At 38.9% G+C, this 22067-nt stretch overlaps 2 protein-coding genes across 5 annotated transcripts; both read left to right on the plus strand.

Moving 5' to 3' along the window:
• The first annotated feature begins 48 nt into the window (after window positions 1-48).
• On the plus strand, window positions 49-10480 carry msrb3 (methionine sulfoxide reductase B3). 4 transcript variants are annotated; one of them, XM_044107607.1, is made up of 8 exons: window positions 246-263; window positions 1986-2100; window positions 3290-3442; window positions 6734-6842; window positions 7107-7184; window positions 7348-7376; window positions 7660-7757; window positions 8581-10480. In XM_044107607.1, the coding sequence occupies exons 3-8, from the start codon at window positions 3367-3369 to the stop codon at window positions 8743-8745; spliced, it is 555 nt and encodes a 184-aa protein (XP_043963542.1). In that variant the 5' UTR covers window positions 246-263; window positions 1986-2100; window positions 3290-3366; the 3' UTR covers window positions 8746-10480. The 4 variants fall into 4 exon arrangements, with proteins under 4 accessions (XP_043963540.1, XP_043963539.1, XP_043963541.1 ...); XM_044107604.1 differs by lacking the exon at window positions 3290-3442 and having other exon boundaries at window positions 109-263; XM_044107606.1 differs by lacking the exon at window positions 1986-2100 and having other exon boundaries at window positions 109-263.
• A 1210-nt stretch (window positions 10481-11690) lies between these two features.
• On the plus strand, window positions 11691-18178 carry dera (deoxyribose-phosphate aldolase (putative)). The gene is made up of 9 exons (XM_044107608.1): window positions 11691-11885; window positions 12257-12354; window positions 12427-12574; window positions 13390-13485; window positions 13571-13705; window positions 14539-14667; window positions 16967-17079; window positions 17777-17926; window positions 17995-18178. The coding sequence occupies exons 1-9, from the start codon at window positions 11855-11857 to the stop codon at window positions 18049-18051; spliced, it is 957 nt and encodes a 318-aa protein (XP_043963543.1). The 5' UTR covers window positions 11691-11854; the 3' UTR covers window positions 18052-18178.
• The last annotated feature ends 3889 nt before the right edge of the window (window positions 18179-22067 follow it).

Raw genomic sequence — 22067 nt, forward strand, 5'->3', positions numbered from 1 at the left:
TGTATGATGTGCACAAATCCATTTGAGCACACGTACTTTGGTGAAGATATGCTTCTCTTCTAAAGCGGAAGCTCAACACATTTGTGCCCATATAAGGTAATGTGTTGGTGCCTTGACATTCGGCTCACTCAGACTCAGCTTGTTGGTCAGGAACTGTCCATCCGAACTCCACCTGATGTACCGCTTTAAACAAGGCTTATCAGCCGCAGATACAGGGCGTTTACCAGCTAACATCGTACTGCTCCTGCTTCTGCTCTTCTCTGGTATGATTTTTATCTTGTTTTACACCGAAAACTAGCTTTGTAGAGCAACAAACCGATGCGTTTTATTAAACGATTAACATATTTGTAGTAGATGACTATTTAATTAGTATTTCACATTTTTATCAATTTAATTGGTGATAAAACTACAACAATTTAAAATTTTATTATGAAACCCGGAGCTTGAATACAGGCAGGGACCTGGTTGTCCAGGTGTTCAGGATTTGTTGGTTGTCCAGATGATCTGTAGAGTCCAGCCCGTCTGAGAAGGGCTTTTTGTTTAGCAGGCGATACTTTTCGGGAACCGTTCTACTTGTCAGGCAATAAATGAAATCGTCATGAACACAAATGAAATATGTCCTGTATGGTACACAGCAGTTCCAATAGACCCGTCCTTCCAATATGGCTGCGGTGTTGAAGTACGTAACTGTTAGCCATAACGTCTAGCCAAGCTACGTGTTTCTGGTTTCTACCGTGACCCCCCCTCCCCCAACCTTTATTTATAAAGAGTATACAGCAGTTTTGTGAAACAGCAAGTAGCTGCTCGAGGCTTAAAGACTGGGATGATAATACAAAAATACAAACAGGTTGTTGCAAAATGAACATGACTGTTTATAAGACAGCTGTGACTTTTGAAGCCAAGACTAATGGACATTAAGCCCCGTCTGACCCCTGGAGAAGCACAGAGTTTGCTGCCCAGTAGCCAAAAGTGATGCTGAAACAATAAAGACTTTTCTTATGCAGAGGAATAAGATAAGAATTCAAATAAACTCAGAATACCTGAAAAGACATTTTTGCACAAAATGTAACTGGCTAATAGCATAGTTTTTTGTGTATTTATCCCACATGACAATTTTAACAGCCATTGCACTTTTTCCCTTTAAGGTGTTAAAAAATTGGGCTAAATTATTGCTTTAGATGTAATGAAAAAGCATTTATACTGGTCATTTTCTACGTTTCTCTTCTAACAAAGAGTAGAGATGATGTAAGCTTCAGCTTGGGTTCACCTCAACTGTGAGAGATGGGATCTAAAAGTAAAATCCAGAAAAATAACATTGATTTGATTTTCCAATTATTAATTGGTGTTTTGTTCTATGAAATAAGTATTTGATACAATAGAAAATGAGAACTTAATATTTGCTACACAAACCTTTGTTTATAATTTCAGGTCAGATATTTCTTGTTATTTTTGACCAGTTCTTGACATTGCAGCAGGGGTTTTGGTCCACTCATCAGATCTTCTCCAGAGTTTATTACTTAGTTTATTATTAATATTTTTTATGTATATAAAAAAAATAAAAACTTTCTTTTGAAGGTGTAGCGCCTTCTATTTTGCCCGATGCTGTATACAGCCTGGGAACGCATCGCATTAAAAGAACTTTTAAACTGTAGGAGCAGAATGTCTCTATTTTCAAAACACAACTTTTTAAAACTTTAACGCATCTGCCTCTGGTTCATGCCCGACTTTATATTGTGATGAGAAAACCACTGAACGGATGCTTCCCAAGCGTCTGATTGTGGGCGCATGCAAACGTCTCACAGCTGAGCTTTTCTGGGAAAATGATTTATACTTCATCTCATGGTGTTGATCAGCTTTGGTAGATTACAGGACTGACCTGTTAGTTTATATGAACACAGTGAGGGGAAAAGAAATCTGCTCTGCAACACTTCAGTTCTTTTTCCTGTCTAATGTCTCAGAAGTGATCAGTGTCTCTCTGTCTGTAGCGTCACAAGGGTATGGCTGTCTTCCTTAGACGTGGGCTCCTCTTGGCCTTGCATCGTACCCTTGGGCAAGGCAGCAACACAGCTTACCCCTCTGCTCTGCCTGCAGCTGTTCTAGGTAGAGTAATAGATTTAAATGCGAAAATATGCTCTTTGTTTACAACAATGTTGACTGTAATACTTTTACATAACATAATGACAATATTAAAACATGAAATAGTTTTCCTAGTGGAAGCGCCAACCAGCTGGTGCTGAGAATCAGGAGTAGAGCTGGAGAATCTAAATATTTCTAAAACAGGAACCAGTGAAGTGATTCCACATTTACTCTGCCTATAACCAGGCCTTACACAGTTTGCAGGTAAAAAAAAAAAAATTATCAGTAAATATCTACATTTTCCTCTTTCCAAACTTTATTTTTTATTTTGGCACCAAACTGAAGTATCATTTTCCCAGGCAGAGCTCAGCAGAAGGTTGCACTGCATCAGATTACAGTAAAACATCAAAATAAAGAGATGAAGTAAATACTTTAACTTAAAGGAGCCAAAAGGTAACCAGCTTTCTGCTATGTTTTTCCCAGCATATACAATCATACTCCATTTTATGAATTGCAATTGTTTTTTGATTTTTTTGATTAACAATTACAAAGATTAGATCATCGTCAAAAAAACAAATGTGCAGTCATAGTTGACAGAAACTGACAAAATTTAAATACCAATTTTAACTACAATCCAATATTTAGTCATATTGACCAAAAATTAAGTTAAGTAATTATGGTTCACAGAAGAGAGAGATATAATAGATACAGCTGTTAAGGTGGAATACATTCTTTTATTCAATTCAGCTTATTCATATTGAACCAATTCACAACCAGAGCAGATTGAATCTCCTGACCAGTGTTTGTCAGCATGTAAAAACAATTTTATTGGACTCCAAGGATTTTCATTTTATGAGAAGATTTCTTAGAGAAAACTTGTAAAAAGTTCTTTTGAACTTGGATCTGATAAGTCTGCACAGTAATGCATTGTCAGCACAAAAACTGCTGCTGCCATCTGTTGTGTACATCTCCACTGAATGATGAGCAACCCATAGCTGTAAGTTAGAAGTGATCAACAAAGACTGGAAACAGAATCAATCTTCATGGTAAACCATGAAGAAATAAGTGACTGTACTATTTTCTGTGTCCTTTTTAACCCATCCTCATCAGAACCTTCATCAACACTGTGGATTTCAGTGATCCAACAGCCTGGATTTGGTCTCTAATGCTGTTCATGATCCTGTTTTCCCTTGTCATTCTGTCCCTCATCCAGTCCAGACCTGGGTTGTGGCCCTACTGAGGGCGGTTTGTTTCTAGTGCTGTCTGGGCTCTGCCTTTTCTCCAGCAACCATGTCGGGCTTCAATCTGCTGCATCTAATAAGCAAGAGTCAGCCTGTGCCTCTGAGGTCCTGCAGTCTCCCCTCAGGTCCACTGACTGCTTGTTGTGTGTCTGATTGGCTCTGCCTCGCATTAACACTTTTAACGCATTGCTGGAGTGGTGTGCTGTGTTTTGGTTTGTTTTCTAATCAGACTGATCTGAACTAACCATTTCGAGCTTTTAATTGGTTGTTCCAGAGAACAGAGATCTTACCTGTTTGTTCACCAACCAAGTCTAAATGAACTGACAAGGTTAATTGTTAGATTTGGATTTTTTTTGCCCTGAATACTTCAACATTAAAAGATCCTTATTAAAGAAAATCAAACAATTTAAGAATCTAAAAAGCTGAATAAGAACGCAAGGCAATTTTACTCGCATTGTGATAGAAGCAGTTCGATTATAATTTATTGTTTGGACAAAATCTAGTTTCAGGCCCTTAACTTTCAGGCTTTCAGACAACAGTAAATATTTAGATGGTAAATAATGTCTTTTGGCTTCCTGACAAATTGATAGAGATGAATGTCTGCACAAGAACAGCCTCTACAATCAAAAGTGACCAGCTATATTGATCCAAGTTCTGACTGTAACCAATCACAAACTAGCATCTTCTAAATGTTCAGACAAAATGTTAAGTTAGTTGTCATAGAACTATCAACTCTGACACATGCTGAACTGTTTCTGGCACTAACCCGGCACTAATTGGCACCTAGACTAACAGTTTACTTTGTAAAACATCTTCCCTAACTAATTATACAATTTGAAGAGTGTGTAGGTACAGGCAGAGACCTTTGAAATGGCCAACTTGAATCTGATCCAAGAATAAGAAGGGAGCGAAAGATTAGGGTGATGGCAAAGAGGGCATCCAACCTCAGACTTGGCGAGCTCTACGAAAGATGAATCATCAAAACAGCAGAGGAAATGTGGAAAAAAACTGAGCAACAAGGAAAGGTTTTATCTGAGTCAGGTTTGTTCCTTAGAGACTATATTTTTTTCAAGATTGGCAGAATGAATCTGGGTTGACTTGAGAATTTGTCAGGTTTGCTGGTGGAGTCCAAAGCTAAATACACTGGAGAATTGCAGAAGAAAGTCTGGGCTGTACTTCAGTCTCTGGCATTGACCATAACTCTCCAGAAAGAAAGTCAGAACCCCAGGGAGCAGCATGCTTCAAACTGCAGAAGGACCTGCAGCCCATCATCCAGTCTGCAGGAAAAGGCAGCCACATATAGTACAAATATAAAATAAAATGAGAAGAACCAGTGGATTTTCTTCAGTTTCATTTGGACAGAGATGCATGTCAAGACAGTTAAAATTTGGGTAAAACCCAGTATTGGTGCATTTTAGGTTTTAGTTGTTCTTAGTATGAATAAAAGGTTTTAGTCATATGATTTTTCAAAACCTTATTTTACTATCACTTCATCTCTGCAGGCTTCAGCCTGATCTTGTAAGATGAAACAAAGAGTGCTTTGAGGATGTTCTCCACCTGGATGACCAACCCTGTCCCGAAGAGTCGGGGTTGGCTACATCTTTGAGATAGTTCAGCTTGGTGTTGGGACACAAAGGGCAGAAAGAGTTACCTGGTTCTGGATACTAACACCTGTGTAACATTGCTGGTACTTCAGCTACAGGGAATCCCACTTTTCATTATCCTTTGGGAAGTCTATTCCTATCAAATGGAGAGAAAGATTGGTCAAATTTTTTGAAGACTTATGTAATTATGAACCTTGTCAGAATATTTGATATTGCATTTTCTTTAGAAGATTGTAGATATGAGCTACGAAAAAATCTGAACAGGCAGATTCTCCACAGATAATTTGAAGTTACGTTCTGCAGAAAAATCTGTGACTATTGGCACTGTAGGAACACTATGTAGGTCTGCTGGATTCCTGTGCATCCAGAGGAACTACATGGGTGGATTTAGAATCTTCCTGACATTCTCCGGTGGGAACAGTTCAAACCTCTCACAGTGGAGGTCTTGAAGTTGAGGGTTGGCTATCCTGGCTCTATCTTGGGCACTGTGCAGGGTCCTGGAGGGGCCCTGGAAGGTCTGGGGAGGGAGGTCTGGAAGCAGAATGTAAGTCACATTTAGAGCCCACTGTTTAAACAGGAACGAAAGGCAGTATAATTGTCATCATTGTAGATACTTCTGATTGCATAAGCCATGTAATTTATCATTTTGGATGCTGCCTCCCATGATGTAAAGCCAAAGTACAGTTTGTATGGACAGCAGATTTTGTTTGTGGAACTGTATTGCTTTTATTAGCCTGCTGTCCTCTTACACCATGTGATGTTGCTTTTGACTTGTCTGGTCTAGGATCCAAACATTACACTTCAATAGTGGCTACAGAGAAGGTGTCCTTTATTTACTTTTAAATTCAGCGTTTACTGGTGAGGACAAGCTTTAACTAGACCAAACTTTCAGCTGCATAATGAACTGCCTGGCTTTGCTGCAGCTTGCATGCACCAAGTCACTTTCTTAAATAATTGTCTAGCTGCACATTTTTTAAATTTCTTCTGTTTAGTTTTTTTTAATAGGATATTCACAACACCCCAATATACCGTATATAAAAAATGTCTATGTGCAGTTTGAAGTGATAAAAATATGTAGTGCAAGACCAATTGTAACATTATGGCTATTTTTTTAATTTACTGATCAGCCACATCTGGAAACCAAAGAACAACATAGTTTTATCCTAATGGAACAATGAAAGTGGAACCTATCACAGATGAAATTCTTGATCCAAACATGGTTAGGCTGCAGTCTGCTGCCGACCGACAGAAACACACATCATACCTAGCTGGTGTGTGTGCGTGTGTGTGTGCGTGTGTGTGTGCATGTGTGTGTGCGTGTCCAATTTTGACACACTGCTGCATTCTGAAGACAATTAGTTGCTCTTAGTTTTATATTGGGATATTAGCATTAAGAGGACTGAAATCACACACACACACACACACATCACACTTTTCATATTTTTAAAGGTAGAAAGCTTAGGATTCCAAAGTATTATTTTTCTTCTACTTTATATCAATATACTATTTTGTGTTAGGCTATCACCCAAGTTCTAAATAAAATATGTTTAAGTTTGTACTTCTAAAGTGATAAATGTGGAAAAGTTGAACATGTGAAGGACAAACTCACATCTCATAAGGATCTGCTGCCAGTGTCCCAGCAGGTGTTCTCAGCAGAAGGTTTTCAGTTTGCGGCTGATCAGTGGATAAGATTCAGTGTGTAATGCTTTATATATACAGTAGTTAGATAAGCAAATCACATACAGTATTGATTCTTCTGCAGGGGCTTCAGAAGAAATCTGTAGTGAACATTTTTCCTGTCTTCATTCGCAGGAGCCTGTAGAAGTAAGAAGACCTGGTCAGTGAGTTTCCCTCAGGAAGAACTGAGGAAACGCCTTACCCCAAAGCAGTTCCATGTCACTCAGGAGAGAGGAACCGAGAGGTCGGGAAGATAGAGCTTTGGTCTTCTGCCATGTCACCAATCAGTTTTTTTATTTTTTATTTTAATTTTATAATTGTCCTGGAATAGATCTCAGGTTTCACTGTGTGCTTGAATTTTATTCCAAAGGATATTTTGCAGTTGGGTGAATCACAGGGTGGAAGTAGAATATTAGCCTGATAATAATCCTATAGTGCATGGTACCACATTACTAACTGCTGAATCATTTTGTGCTGTTATCTTTTATTAATACTTCCTTTCCCACAGTGCCTTTACTGGGGAGTTCACATACCATAAAGATGAGGGAACCTATCACTGTGTTGTCTGTGGGGCCCCTCTCTTCAGGTGAGGAGCTCTATACACCACACCTGACTGCCCTTGTGTCTTGCTTACCCAACAGACAGATTAAAGCTCACAGTACAGTTATAAAAAAATTCGTTAAATCAAAAGATCATAAGACAAAACAATACCATTGCTTTATATGAGCTATTTCTGTTTCCTTTTACAGCTCAGATTCTAAATTTGACTCAGGATCAGGTGAGTAGAACTTATGTCAGATTTCTGTCTGTCTGTCTGAACTCCCTCATTTCCATCTGTAGTAATTTATTTTACTCCTCAATAACTGAATCTGATTCATATAAAACAAGCTGAAGCTGTAATGGAGGCTTGTTGTAAAGCCTCAGGTGTCATATGTGACTCATTATTCTAGACATATGGTATTAATATGTTGATAAAGATAGAAGTGTGAAATGTTACGTGGAAGGAAGTGAAGGTTTTTATCCCGACATTCCTCTTGTGTTCTTAAACAAACCGTGTGTAGGCTGGCCATCCTTCTTCGACCTGCTGAAGGAGGAGTCCGTCTCTCTGGCTGATGATTTCTCCTACGGCTTACACAGAGTGGAGACAACCTGCAACCAGGTGAGCTGCAACACACCACTTTATTTATCAAGTTTCCTTATAATTCTTGTTGTAAACTCATTTACTTCATGAAGTAAATCAGTTCAAAATCATTTTTAGCCTAAATCTCCCTTCATCCCTCACCCTGACGCTGTGTTTGTGGGGCGGGGTGTGTGTGATGAAGCTATGTGTGTAAAGCTATGCTCTCGTATAGAACATCAACATAAAAACCAATAACTACTCTAATTTCTAGTTGAAAGTGCTTCAGTATGTTACAGTTTTAACATCCATACTAGACAGACAGAAAAAACAGCTTATCAAATGCGATATTTCTGAATGTGCAGTACTTGTATGTATACCATCACAATTATAATGAGAAGACTGTCCAATAGGTATGCACAGTTACAGTATGTCCAAAATTGTTCATACCCCTGGTAGATTTACATTTTAGTACTATTTTAATTAATCTTTTAATTCAACCTACATTTTAATTTAGCACACAACAATTTCTATGCAATGGAAATAATATTGATGTTTTGGAGTGGCTCAGTCAAAGTAAATCCTAACTGGAATCTGGACTGGAGATCTATGGTTTGAACTAAAGATGAGGGTGATGGTAAGGAGGCGTTCCAACCTCACAGACTCATTCAACATTCCAGCATTTGCTGTAATGATAATTTTTTTTCCCATCAGAAATTACTTCTTTGTTGAAAATAAATAATTTTCTCTTTAGTTTGTTGTGTTTATGTAGTTCTGATTCACAACAAATGTTTTCTTCAGACACAAAGTGTGCTGGAGGTTCCACACAGGTTGCTCAGTGCTGCTGAATGTCCCTGTGTTTCAGTGTGGAGCTCATCTTGGTCACCTGTTTGACGACGGCCCAAAACCTACTGGAAAGCGTTACTGTATCAACTCTGCTTCCCTGGCGTTTCAGGCCAAAGACCCGGCTGAGGGCGGAGCCTCGGCCTCCAGCGGCGGCGCTGCCACTGGCGGGAAGATTGACCTATAGGAGTGCAGCTGGCAGGCAAACACTTAGGGAAAGTCAAACAGCTCATTAAAAAGATGCTTCTTTGTTTTTGATGTGCTGACTGAACTAAACACCAATAAAGTTAATGAATGTAGCTAAACTGACATAGTTTGAAACTGTAATCTGAGGTAATGGTGATATATCAGAGCACTAGAGGGATAAGTCATCTGCTGATTTCTACAACATGGCTGTGGTTCCCATAGTAACCAATCGCAGTCACCAGTCATAGTCCCTTTAATGCAGGGGTCTCAAATTCCAGTCCTCGAGGGCTGCAACTTTTAGATGTGCCTCTGCTGCACCACACCTGAATATAATAATTAGGTCATTAGCAAGGCTGTGGAGAACTGATCTGCACAAGGAGAAGGTCATTAAGTCATTTCATTGCAGTGTTTTGTACCCGTGGCACATCTAAAAACTGCAGGACAGCAGCCCTCGAGGACTGGAGTTTGAGACCCCTGCTTTAATGCTTTAATGAAGATCCTTTAGTGCTCTGGTGTGTTTACAAAAAGGAAACAGAAAAATACTTTTTAAAGAAAGGCTGTAGATGCTCATTATTGGCATTGCTATATGCTCATGTAATGTTTTTCAGGACAAGTCAATACATCATGAGTTTGAGAGGCAAGTATTGATGGAGGAGTTTTAGGTTATGTTACATTTACCATTATTCTTAGCATAAGTCACTTAAAAGTAGCATTTTTCCTTGTGTACCCGATTTTCATCCTTGTAATATTTGAATAGATTTAAGGCAGGAAATGTTTTATTTAAACTCTGTTCCTCTATCTTAGCTGTCCTAGATCCTCATGCTGTACTCTCTTTTCACAAATATATCTATATGTGTCTAACAACAAACCTTCCAGACAGATTCAGCTAGCGTTGTTTGACATTACTGCAGGAATCTGTAGTGTGAGATTTGAAGCAACAGCAAAGATGATGAAGCATCTTTCTTCTGGCGTATATCCATATGTTCACTGGATATGATGAATGTAGTCAAACTGACATATTGTAGCTAAACTGATATGATGTTCAGCTCCACATGATGACAGTCTGTCCTCAGCTGTGTTAACATATCCAGTCAGGGTGAAGAGAAAGGAAACGAGGTTCAACTAACAAACACTTTTCTACTCCGTTGTTTAAACACATAATTATAATTATGCTTTAAAACAACCCTAAACCTTCTCTCCATGAGTGTCATACAATAGAGTCTTCAGTCAGAGGCCTCTTAAGATTTGCTGTAATACAGACTGCTACAGGAGATATTTCCTGCCAACAGCTATCAATATCTACAATAACTCCAAAAAAAATCTTGAATTAATATAAATTACAACAACATTCAATTTCCCTCTGCGATCAATAAAGTATTTTTGAATTTTGATTTGAACTGCATGAGCTTAGAATCTGTTAACAGCCAGATCATACGTTACAGAACCTAAAGTCATGGCTTTGTTTGTGCCATGGCTGCACATTTTGGATCTGTAGGTTTAGTTACACTAAATTTATCTGATTTGTATTCTGAATGATATTGCACTGAGAAGTAATGAAATATCTATGCAAGTTTTTGATTTCAGTGTGAAGCATATTGGAACACTAAATGGATTTTGATCTGCATTTTCAGGCCAGAAATATTTTGTGTTTTTAATTTTAAGTGTAGCCACTTTTATCTTTGCAGTTTCATCTGAACACCTGATCAAACTGGTGAATAAAATATATTCATAAAAAGTCTCAGACTGTTATTGCTATTTAAAACTTGACTAATTCCCAGGGGAATTGGTAAAGTGTTTTTCTTGTTAAATTATGTATTTTCTTGACCTCCAGACATCACAGTTGGCTCATCAAATAGAAAATGACATTTTTTAAATCTCTCTCTCAAGAAACCTACCGAATGATCCAACCTTCATAAGAAGCTGTTCTGTTTTGGGAACTTTTATATAAACATAATTTCTCTCCAACCACTCTTTTAGGTCAGTCAGGTCAGCTGGATTCTGCAGGCATTGCTGACTAAATGTTCTCCATAAAACATGAAAACATAAACCATTACTGCATATCGATTGTAGTACTTTTAAAGTTTGATTTCATGCAGTAGAAGCAATAAGTTTACATGCACTGGTTAAAAACATATTCACATTTTTCACAGTGTGAAGTTAAAGCAGACCAAACAGCTCTTGTTTTATGTCAGTTAAAACGACCGATCGTTTCGCTCAGGAAGGAGAAGGTTCTGTGTGAGATATAAACGTTTTGGTCCAATATGTGCAGATGGACCCAGAACAGAAATCAAAGATCTTGTGAAGAAGCTGCTGAAGCTGGTAAGACAGAATCATTATTCACAGTGAATAATGATTCACTGTGAATAACCCATTACTCCAAAGGAAAAAGCAAAAATCAGGCTGCAGTTTGCAAATGTCCACAGGGACAAAGACCTTAATTTTATGAAATTGGTATTTTGATAACAGGATAAAGATGAAACAAAACAAGACAAAACAGAACAAAAAAATAGCATTATCTGAAAAAGGATCATGATGCACTACACATGGGTCTATTTCCAAAACTACAACTTTCATTGTTGTCACCTCTCATGACTTGAGAGAAATTAATTCCTGAAAATTAGATCCTGGATCAGCGTTAGAGGTACTCTGAGAGGTACTAATGAAAAGTACAATTAGGGAATATTAGTTTTTCCTAATTTTAGGAAACCTCAAACTTCATTGATATAAATCAGTGAAGTTTATTTCAGCAACAAAGCAGTTCAAAGTTCTTCACATGATAAAAACAAGAATAAGAGTAAGAAGTCATAAAATGTTTAATATAATGGTTAATTCATTTGATGCTTTGTACGGTATAACTCTGGACATGTGTCAATACTTCAATAAAGATTTTGGAGAGAAAAAAAACCTAACAAATAAAAACTTTTGCATATTGCCATCTATCGCCCTCTCGTGGAGACAATTCTTCACACGTGATCGGTCACGTGCTGGTCCAGAAGAAGGAGCAGCTTTGTTGCCAGCAGCCCGGTGGAAGTGTCCCAGTAGACCAGGTTGGCCTGGGCCTGGAGGAGAGGACTTTGCTGCTGGGTCCCGTTACACATCTGTCGGTAAAAATGTCAGCCAGGAACCCCGGAACTGACCTCGGTAAGTCAACCACTCCCAGTCCGGCTACGACTTTCTCACAAACACGTGTCTGTATAGAGTTGTCATATAAACCGAGCTTTCAGTCCCAATTCTGAGGTTCTCATTCTGTGGTGTAATACTAGAATGTTAAATAAATTAGCGACGTGAGAGTTAAGTGAAGAAGTGTGAGCATTCCCGTTTAATGAGTAACAGCGGGTCAGTAACCTGCAGGATGACAGCTCTAAACGTGTTTCCTCACCGTGCGGTGTGTACACTTAGATTTATTTTCTGAACCGGATGGTAGAAAATAATAATAATAATAAAACAGTTTTTAAAGTAAAAAGTATAGAAACTGATGTCAGTAGTAATCTTTCTTTCGTTCTTGCCTGCAGACCTAGAATGGTTGTCCAAAGTGAGGGTGAACACTCAGGCTGTGCTGAAGAGGGCTCAGCACATCCAAGGCCTGAAGCTCCCCAAAAAGCAGTGGCAGGTGAGTTTTCCCATAATGCATGCTGTGCTGTAAATGTTCAGAAGCTCTTCAGTTCCTGTGTTCACCCTACAGACGGCCTGGCTGTTGAAGGCGGCTTCCTTCATCGATTTGACAACACTGGCTGGAGATGACACGCCATCCAATGTTCATCGTCTGTGTGTGAAAGCCATCCTGCCGGTCCGAAACGACCTGCTCAGGGGGATGGACATGCATGACAAAGGTCTGCTCTGCTCAGCGCATCAAGATCACTAACAGTATTCACTCTTCTGCCTTCACATGTATAGAAACTTGAGTGGCATCCCATCCTTAATCTGTAGGGATTAACATGACATTAGACATTGTGCTGGTATAACGGCTGCAGCTCTAGTGGAAAGGATTTCCAGCAGGGTTGGGTGTGTTTTTATGGGAACTCTTTGACTCTTCATTTGTGAGGTCAGATGTAGGACAAGAAGGCCTGCTTTGAAGTCTGTGCTCTGAGTGTTTTCAGGCTGAGCTCAGGACCTTTTAAATTTTTCCACACTCAACTCCCTCGTCTAACATATAGACATATATTTTTTTAGGTTGAATATTTTCATAAAAAAATAAAAATATATTTTATGGCCTACATATATTCATAAGGAGGTTTGCTGACTGTCAGCTGTCCAGCCATAAACACTACTTGCTAAAGGAAGCAGCTGTTCAGAATGCCGAGTCCACTTTTAAAAGATACACAGCAGCAGTCCTGTAGGCCATAGATCAGGGATTTCAAACTCCAATCCTGCAACTTTTAGATATGCCTCTGCTGTACAACACCTGAATAGAATAATTAGGTCATTAGCAAGACTCTGGAGAACTGATCTACACAAGGAGGAGGTCATTAAGCCATTTCATTCCAGTGTTGTGTACCTATAAAAACTGCAGGACAGCAGCCCTCGAGGACTGGAGTTTGAGACCCGGGCTGTAAATGATGACAGGTCTGGTCATGTATCAGTTCAGCCTGCAGAGGGAGCCACAGCCCAGTTTATCGGCCTAACTGGGTCTCTTGATGTGATCCAGGGTTAACCACAGCAGCAGTGTGTGTGTATCCTTCTCGGGTGGCTGATGCTGTCAGATCACTAAAGGCAGCTAACTCCAGCCTGCCTGTTGCCTCAGGTGAGTCTCCTGGAATCTTTTTACACTTGCTCTGTACAGGTTAAAGGTTGTGGATGTGAGTGTGTGTGTTTCTGTTGCTTCCTAGTTGCCACTGGTTTTCCAGCTGGGCAGACGCCCCTGGAGACCCGGCTGCAGGAGGTCCGTATGGCGGTGAGAGACGGCGCTACAGAGATTGATATCGTCATCAACAGGACGCTGGCTCTGACAGGAAAATGGGAAGGTAGGCTACGTCAGAGCTGCGTTAACCCAGAAAAACATTCTGAAGTGTGCAGTGTGATAAACTTCAGGTTCAACCAGGCTGAGAGAGCGGCCATCAACAAAACCACTTCACAAGATAAAAAACTGAAGCAGCTTATATATAAAGTGAGTCTGAAAAGAACAAATTCAACAAAGGAAGTGAGTGGTGTGTCATCTTGTTGCTCAGGAGAGTTCACTGTTGGAAATGCAACAAGAATTTTCTAGAATTGGAGCTGATCTCTTCTGTTAGTTTTCACTTGTTCACTTTTTAGATTTTCTTCATGTTTTTTTGCATGTTTGGACAGTCCATCTGGATGCTATGCAGATGGAAGTATTTTTGCTCCCATTTTTTTCACTCTCTGTTCAGGGTCACCCTCTCCTTCTTGCTTTACTCTAAACATTTGACCATTCTGACAGAGTGCAAAATGACAAAAGGAGGGTCAGAGGAACGTCCCAGTTCCTGATGTTGTGGAGGAACTGGGACTCTTGTTGGAAAGTCTTAGAGTACTGTTGTTTGGCCGTTGTCTTTTACTGAACCTGTACTACAGTGTGAATGTAACCTAAGTAAGGGTTTTTTCTGTTTTACACAGAGTATCTGGTTAGCGAGTGTGTATGTTGTTTCCAGCATGTTGTGGTGTGGATCTAGAACCAGGTGGTGGTTTATGCATTGTTCCAGCACATCTTCTTCCACAGTGTATTAGCGTGTGTCTGAATGTTCAGGAGCTCTTCTCTAGCGTAAGATCTCCCAGAACTGTGGAAATGCAAAAGACAACAGGAGGAAGCCTTATCAGTAGTCTGTCTCTTCTGTCTCTGCAGCCATGTACAGAGAGATTGTCCAGTTTCGAGAGGCCTGTGGTGATGCCCACATGAAGACCATTCTGGCTACTGGAGACCTGGGAACCTTCACCAACATCTACAAAGCCAGTATTGTGGCCATGATGGCAGGTCAGTTCCACAACACAATTTTCTTTGTAATTCTGTTGGTCTGTTGTTATGAAAATGGTGCAAAAAAGACATTTGTTACTCAAAAAACACTGGAGCTCAGTCACCTGATTCCCAATGACAATTGTATGTAAAAATTCAGATTTATGTGTCAATTGAAATATATTCAGCAAACTTAGTGTGGGAGAGAAAATCAGTTATTGTGTGTGGATAATTCAGGTTTATTAATAAACACCAAAATGTATTAATCATAAGTTATGAACCATTTTTGGGAAATGCAGAAGGTGGAACGCTGCATGTGATATTCACCATAACTTCACTTCAAAGAGAAAATTATCTTGAGCAGATCTACGCCGTATCCACGACAACTTGCGAGGAAGACTGAAACACAAAAGCAAGAGGACTAATTCTATTAAGCATGGAGAAGGAATAACAGCTAACACTAGCTTGATGTGCCCAGAGGCTCATCAAGCTAGTGTTGTTAAAGTTTCTCTTTACCACACACAAGGCTAAGCTCCTTGAAAACTTTATTCCATGAAGAGTCTGGATCTTAGTATTTGGGGGAGTGAAGCACCACAACCACCCTCAAAGAGCTAAAATCCACAAATACCCGTTCAGATAATAGTTCAGATACCAAATATACCTCAATATGTTTTTAATATGCACAGTGGACATTATCTTAGCATTATCACAGAAACTAAAACCTATCTAGTGTGAGGAGCAAACAACAACAAGGGAAATGATTGCCGCTATGACAACCTATTGGCCTGAAACAGCAGCCAATAGGACGTCACAGTGCCTGTTTGTGGTGAGGTGTCTCAGCTTCACAAGCTACATTTTTATTTTTTCTATAGATTTTAGATCCACCAGGAGGCAAATTCACACAGAGTCACAATTCACAGAGAAATCTATGGAGGGTGGCAGTGCAGGCATAGAGAGGGACTCGTACACAGAGACCATCACGGGTTCAAGTCCCGGTGTTTTTCTACATCCATGTTGGTGTTTGGTTCTCTCTGGTACTCCAGTTTCCTGCCATAGTCTGAAACATGACTGCTGCGTTAGCCTCATTCATAAGGCAACTTCTCCAGGCTAAGGTTGATGTGATTAAGGGTATGACAGTAAATTCATGCTGAAAGTTTTTTTCATACTAATTTTGACTCCATAATTATACACTCCATTGTGATGCTGTCATATTGTGATTGTAACATTATAAGATGTGAGAAAGTTTAAGCAAAATGAATTCAGCAGAACTGAAACGTTTGGACTCGCCTGATCTCTGCTTAGCTAACCATCACATGATGAGCTGATTACAGAACCAAATTGTCAGGGACTGTTAGATAGAGCTCATTATTTTAATGCATTGTTTTTGTCACCTCACTTACTTCTTAATCTGCCACTGTTCCTATAAATTGCACATAAGATTCCTGAAATTAAAAGATAATTTAACCCATTAATCTGTGATGTCTATTTAACTCTACTGTCCTCTCCTAGTATCCTTGTGCCCACCTAATGAATGGACCTTTCATCCCCCTCTCACACACCCACACACACATTTAATACCCATTAGCCATTATCTGGTAATTAAGATTCCTCATAATGAATCTCTAAGAATATTCCAGATTGAGAAACGTGAATGAAGGCTAAAGGAAAAAAAAGACCTGACTGGAAAAAGAATTTGCGGAACACGCCTTTAATGATCTAGGAAATGTTTAACTTGTTCTGCTCAGCAGCGGCCAGATGAACGCTCATTATAAATCAGGGTGAACGAAGATGGAGAACATTTTGTGTGCTGCTTGCAGTTTGTGAGGATCTATTAGAGAATCATTTTATCATCTATTTTTAGCAGGAAAGCCGATAAAACACAAATTGTGAGGGAGGACATAAAAAGTCTGAGCATGGGGATATTTTTAATTCATGAACATGTAGATATTGTCTGTCAGCCAGGAGCAGATATTCATGTCTGCCTGGTCTCTGCTGGACCCTGCACAGCTTAACCTGTGCAGGGGCTGGTAGACCGGTCACTGCTGGAGCTTCACTGGAAGGAGCTACTTCAGGGTCTACAACTGTTTGCCATTAGCATTGGTCCAAAACAAAACCGGAGTTAAGTGAACATGATGGCCTTTTAAAGCGTGAATAAGATGAATATTTAATCCTCACGTCCAAGCACATATTAATCTCATGAATCAGCTAGAATATTATGAAGAGTCTGTAAATAAACATGAAGCCAGCAGCTGACTGCAGTGTAGCAGAAGCAGCAGTGGTTTATTATCTTAATGCAGACTGTCATTGTTGATCCCAACAGGCTCAGACTTCATCAAGACCTCTACAGGGAAGGAGGCCATCAATGCTACTTATCCTGTTGCCATAGTGATGGTGAGAGCTATCCGTGACTACTTCTTGCGCACCGGCCACAAGGTAGAGTACTGCCTGTTGTTACGGATCTGTATGTAGAGTTTATTATATACAAAGTAAGAATCACATGTAAATGTACAAAAGCTCATACACTCCTTGATGGAAGAGGGTTAAGATTGTTTATTTGTTGAAATAAACATGTGCAAATTCTCCTGTAACTCAAACATTTGGAAGAAACTTTTTGGCTTGCATCAGCCTGAACATGGGGTCCCTTCAGTGAAACACGGGGGTGGCTGCGTTATGCTGTGCGATGTTTTTCTTCAGCTGAGATGGGGGGAGATGGATGAGGCAAACATCAATTTCCCCACTTAGGGATTAAAAAAGGATCAATCTGAAAGGGGAGCAAAGGGTTTGGGTCAGCTGGACAACAAGCTGCATTATGACGGTTCATATCAAACCATGTTCATCTTAGAATCGCCGCTGGATAGAGATCATGTTATCAAAGTTCTTCCAGACTAAGCAAGTGAGAGAAACCGGTGCTTACATTTCTCCTTAATCTATAAACAAAGTCAGAGAAAAGCATTATTGGTGAAACTGATCTTTCATGTGGATTTAAAAAATGTTTGTATCAGTTTGTAAGCATATGTCATAGTTTAAAAATAAAAGGAATGTAGTAAATGTTTGTGGGGTTCTGTAGTGATGTATTTCTGTGACTAAGCTATGTTTTTGTGTATGTGTGTGTGTGTACATGCTCCTCCAGGTGGGCTTTAAGCCAGCAGGGGGAATCCGGACAGCCCAGGAAGCCCTGGTGTGGCTCACACTGATCAAAGAAGAACTTGGTAATGATTGGCTCCACCCACATCTGTTCCGCCTGGGAGCTAGCAGCCTATTGGCTGACATCGAGAGACAGGTGAGAATTTAAATCACATCATCACTGCATGCTTGCTTCACATTTTAACATTTGTGCAACTTGTGCAGGTGTACCACCATGTGACGGGGCAGTATGCAGCTTATCATGAGCTGCCCATGGCCTGAACACTAACATGTGCTTCAGAAGTTATGAAGGAAACATCCAGTCATGTCTGCTTTTAATTCAAGACAAGTGTTTTTTAGATAATAACTTGTGATGAGTTACCAAAACTTAATAAATCTTGGATTTTAATTCAGAGCTCTGGTGATTATTTCCATCTTTTTTAAAGAAGCTGTATGTTGTCGTGTAAGACAACCTAATCAGATCGTTTTCTTCCTTGCAGAATAGAACCTTCTTATATAGTAAATCCAAAATATGTGGCAGATATAGACAAACAAGTAGTGACTTGTGTTCCATTTTTCACCTATTTATGTATATGCCTTTAATGTTTGTGTTAATTTAAAGCCATAATAACTGCTGTAATCAGACACCGGCTCCTCCTGAACCCACTGGACTCGGAACATGGAGATTGAGAATGAAATTTACCAGATGGAAAAATAATGTTTGGTTACAGATGAACAAATGATAAAAATGTGGTCAAAATTAATAGTTTATATTTATATCTAAAAAAAAGATTTTGTCCAATATGTTCATTTCTCAGAGAACAACATGCATATTTTTGTGCAAAGACTTGTTTAATGTTTTTAGGACGTCTTGCTGATGAAAATATTGGTATTCATTTGACATTATTCTTGTCTTTTATAGATGTCTGCATCATTTCCTAACAAACGTTTTGGTTGAAAGAAAATCATTTTACATCTTAAATTTACATGGGGTATGAATACATTTGGGCTTATCTCTGGTTGGTCCACACAGACCTTCAGCTAACTCTCAAGCTAACGCTGTTTTAGTAAGTTTTAATTCATTCAGTTGTTTTTTGGACCGTCACATGGCAGCAATTTATGGCAACTTTTCGTTACCATCAGTGCTTCGTGATAAATAAAACTAAATAGATGAGTTCAGTACTTCTGTTCTCCCCTTTTAGTACACAGATCATAATCTTTCCTCTTAAGATTAAAATGTTCTTTTTTTTATTTGAAAGACTTTTAGTCTTGCTATACAGCAGTTTTAAATTCAGAAATTATTTCATTGTGTATTTAATATGACAATTTATATAAGAGGTTAAAATATAAATGAGCTACTCAACAACCACAGCACTTAAACCACTGAGTGGGAGTTCCTTACAGAGATAAATTATCTTGATAAATTTCAGATAAAAACACTTTATTCCAATAGTTTCACTTCTCTGAGGTGTCAGAATGATCTAACGTTTAACCTGGAGAGGATTTTAAAGCTCAAAGCAGCACATTAAAATCTAAAAAAAGGTGATCCTGTAGGAGCCAACTGTGCCTGATGAAAAATGGACAACGCTCTGTCTCCCTCGAATTTGCTCTATTTATTAATTGGTATGAGTTCTAAATCTGGTCTTGAGGACTCTATGATGAAGTATGTAAAACGGATATAGGAATGTTTTAATCAAAGGGCTGAAAGGTTTCTCATTTTTTCAGTCCCTCTCATTAATTCACAATCACAGCACGTTGGTAAACTTAAACACCAGGATTGTAATTAGGTTTTAAAAAAAACACCACTGTGTAGAATCCAAATTCTTGGAATTTCTTTGCAGATAACAAGAACGGGGACATTTCCCCTGCCATTTGTCCTCCCTAAAACAGGCAAAAAAACAGGAGTTTTTGAGAATGACAGACTTTAAGAAAAATGATCAAATCAACAGAGATTTGATCATTTTGATCAAGTCAAAATGATCAAATCATTTTGGATTTGATAAAAATGATCAAATTTTTATCTACAATTTTACTGTGGAAAAAAAAAAGAATTAAATGGGGTACATTGATTACATGGAAGCTGTTACTTATCCCTATACAGGTTGATTCTAGCTGTTCACACATGTTTGTTAAATCATTATGTGTTAGTCTATAGACCGATATAGACTAATGCATTTTCACTATAGTGATATCTGTGTTTGACCTGCCCTACACTGGATCTGTGAACTTTTTTTCTGGATAAGTCAGCAGCACTCTCAGGGTTCTTTTGTCTGTTAAAAATCAAAGAAATCTATTTTTATCTGAGGACTAAATGTTTTGGTTCTAATCATCACCTCCTGACAGCAGTGTGGGTCTGGGTGGGTCTGGCACTGTTTGTCACAGAAGACTCAGAGATCCTCCCTCAGCCAGTGGGCTGTAAAATGGCAAGATGGTCAAAGAAATGAGAGACCTTGTGATTTGAAGGAGCCTGAAAAATGATCTATGAAGCTCTTCCTGTTTCCAGGGACGAAACACAACGGTGACGAAAGGCTGCAAACAGCAGCCTTCACGGTAACTTCACTTTGCCATTTCCAGTAACTGGCCGTGGGTTTCACTCCTCTTAGCAGCCAGTCACCTTCATGTAGATGAATGCATTGTTCATTATCCGTCCTCTGGAATACAGAAGGTTATTAATGTCATTTGATCCAAAATGAAGGCAGTCTCCTCAAATTGTGACTAAAAATGACTTTCTGTCAGTCACTTGAAGCCCATGTCAGCAGTTATTGGTCATCAGGTGGGATATACATGACATGAAAAACAGAAATAGACTTTATAGTTTTCTACATATGTGCAACAATAAAAGTGGTAAATCAACCACACAAATTCCTGATTAGGATTATGGATTTATTATGTTTAGGAAAAGTTTAATCTTTGCTAAAAAAAAAATCCACAACATGCTAAGAAATAATAATTTGAAGTTTACAAATGAACTCAGTGTTTCTCAAACACCGGGGGCCCACTAGGGGCCCTCCGGGGCTCAGCATGGGGTCCTTGGAATGCTAAAGGGAAAAAGACAAAAAAAAGAAGAATACTAAAAAAAATCTAATAGCTATTTTTATAATTTATAACTAATTTTTATTATAAAGTGTAATCTGTTATTCATTTAGTACTGAAAAATACATATGAAACTAATGTATTGAAATGTCATGTTCATCTTTCTGATTGGCTGCCTGTCACTTTCATCCAGCTGCTTTGTTCCACAAGCTCTGAGCAAAGCAGCTGAAATGAATCTGTGTTGAAACCATGTGGTGGAAAGACAACGTTTAAAAAGCATGTACCTGTTATCCAACTGTTCTCAACCCGAGTGACATGCTGCATTTGTTGTCTGAATAATCCACTGGCTCCAAAAACAGAGAACATGTGTTTTGGTCCTGGCTTCAAAGCTGTCACTCCGGTCTGCTCTGCCTGGTTTCAGGAACATTTTCATTCCAGGCCACAGAAATCCATTCTAAAGACAGAGTAAGTCAAATCTGAATATAATTCCACGCATTAAAAAATATAAAGATAACAGATGAAATAGGACTATTTAGTGGAAGGTCTTTTGCGGGAAAAAGCTTATTAATCACTGACTTCATTCTCAAACACAACCAGTGGAGCAGGGCTTGTTAACACAGCTCCTCCTAGCACTAGAATTACCAGAGAAGGGTCATTTGACATTTCTACCATTGGAGCCCAGAAGAGGTCGAAATCCCTGGTAATTCTAGTGCTAGAGAACCTGGAACACATAAAACAACAGATGATGTTTATGACAAAACAGAAGATCTGCAGCATGTTGCTTCTTTTACTGAAGCAGGATATAATCTATTATAATAACATACATTATAAAACTGCAAAAGAGATGATTGTGTGCTGTGACACATTTTAAAACTAAAATGAAACGACAAGAAAAAATTTCTGTCAGAAAAAAAATCTTTTCCTTGTGCAAAAATAAACTTCTGTATTTTTGAAAGGAACAAGAGTCATTGCTCCGAAATAACAAGAAAAAGCTATGTTTTTAATCAAAGGTTGCGCTACAGCATGGTACAAAGCCTCAGGGTCCACAAGGTCCTATGGTAGCCTGGTGAAAGCCTCTCTGAAAAGGCAAGCGGGAAAAGGATCACCAGGGAAACCAGAAAGTTTTATCTGATCAATAAAGAGATTCAGAACTCTTAGAGACAAAGACTGAAACTGGCTAAAGGCAGCAGAGCAAGAGCCTGAAATAGACAATATCAAATATCTCATATAATTAAAAGAGCAGTATTATGGAAAATCAACTTTGT

Source organism: Gambusia affinis, linkage group LG23 (assembly GCF_019740435.1).
Source record: "Gambusia affinis linkage group LG23, SWU_Gaff_1.0, whole genome shotgun sequence".
NCBI lineage: Eukaryota > Metazoa > Chordata > Actinopteri > Cyprinodontiformes > Poeciliidae > Gambusia > Gambusia affinis.

Coding starts and splice junctions, on each gene's coding strand:
- msrb3 (XM_044107604.1), top strand. CDS start 1,998: ATGGCTGTCTTCCTTAGACGTGGGCTCCTCTTGGCCTTGCATCGTACC. Junction 7,377..7,659: donor TAAATTTGACTCAGGATCAG/GTGAGTAGAACT, acceptor AACCGTGTGTAG/GCTGGCCATCCTTCTTCGAC. Junction 7,758..8,580: donor TGGAGACAACCTGCAACCAG/GTGAGCTGCAAC, acceptor CCTGTGTTTCAG/TGTGGAGCTCATCTTGGTCA.
- dera (XM_044107608.1), top strand. CDS start 11,855: ATGTCAGCCAGGAACCCCGGAACTGACCTCG. Junction 12,355..12,426: donor TCCCCAAAAAGCAGTGGCAG/GTGAGTTTTCCC, acceptor TTCACCCTACAG/ACGGCCTGGCTGTTGAAGGC. Junction 13,706..14,538: donor TCTGACAGGAAAATGGGAAG/GTAGGCTACGTC, acceptor CTGTCTCTGCAG/CCATGTACAGAGAGATTGTC.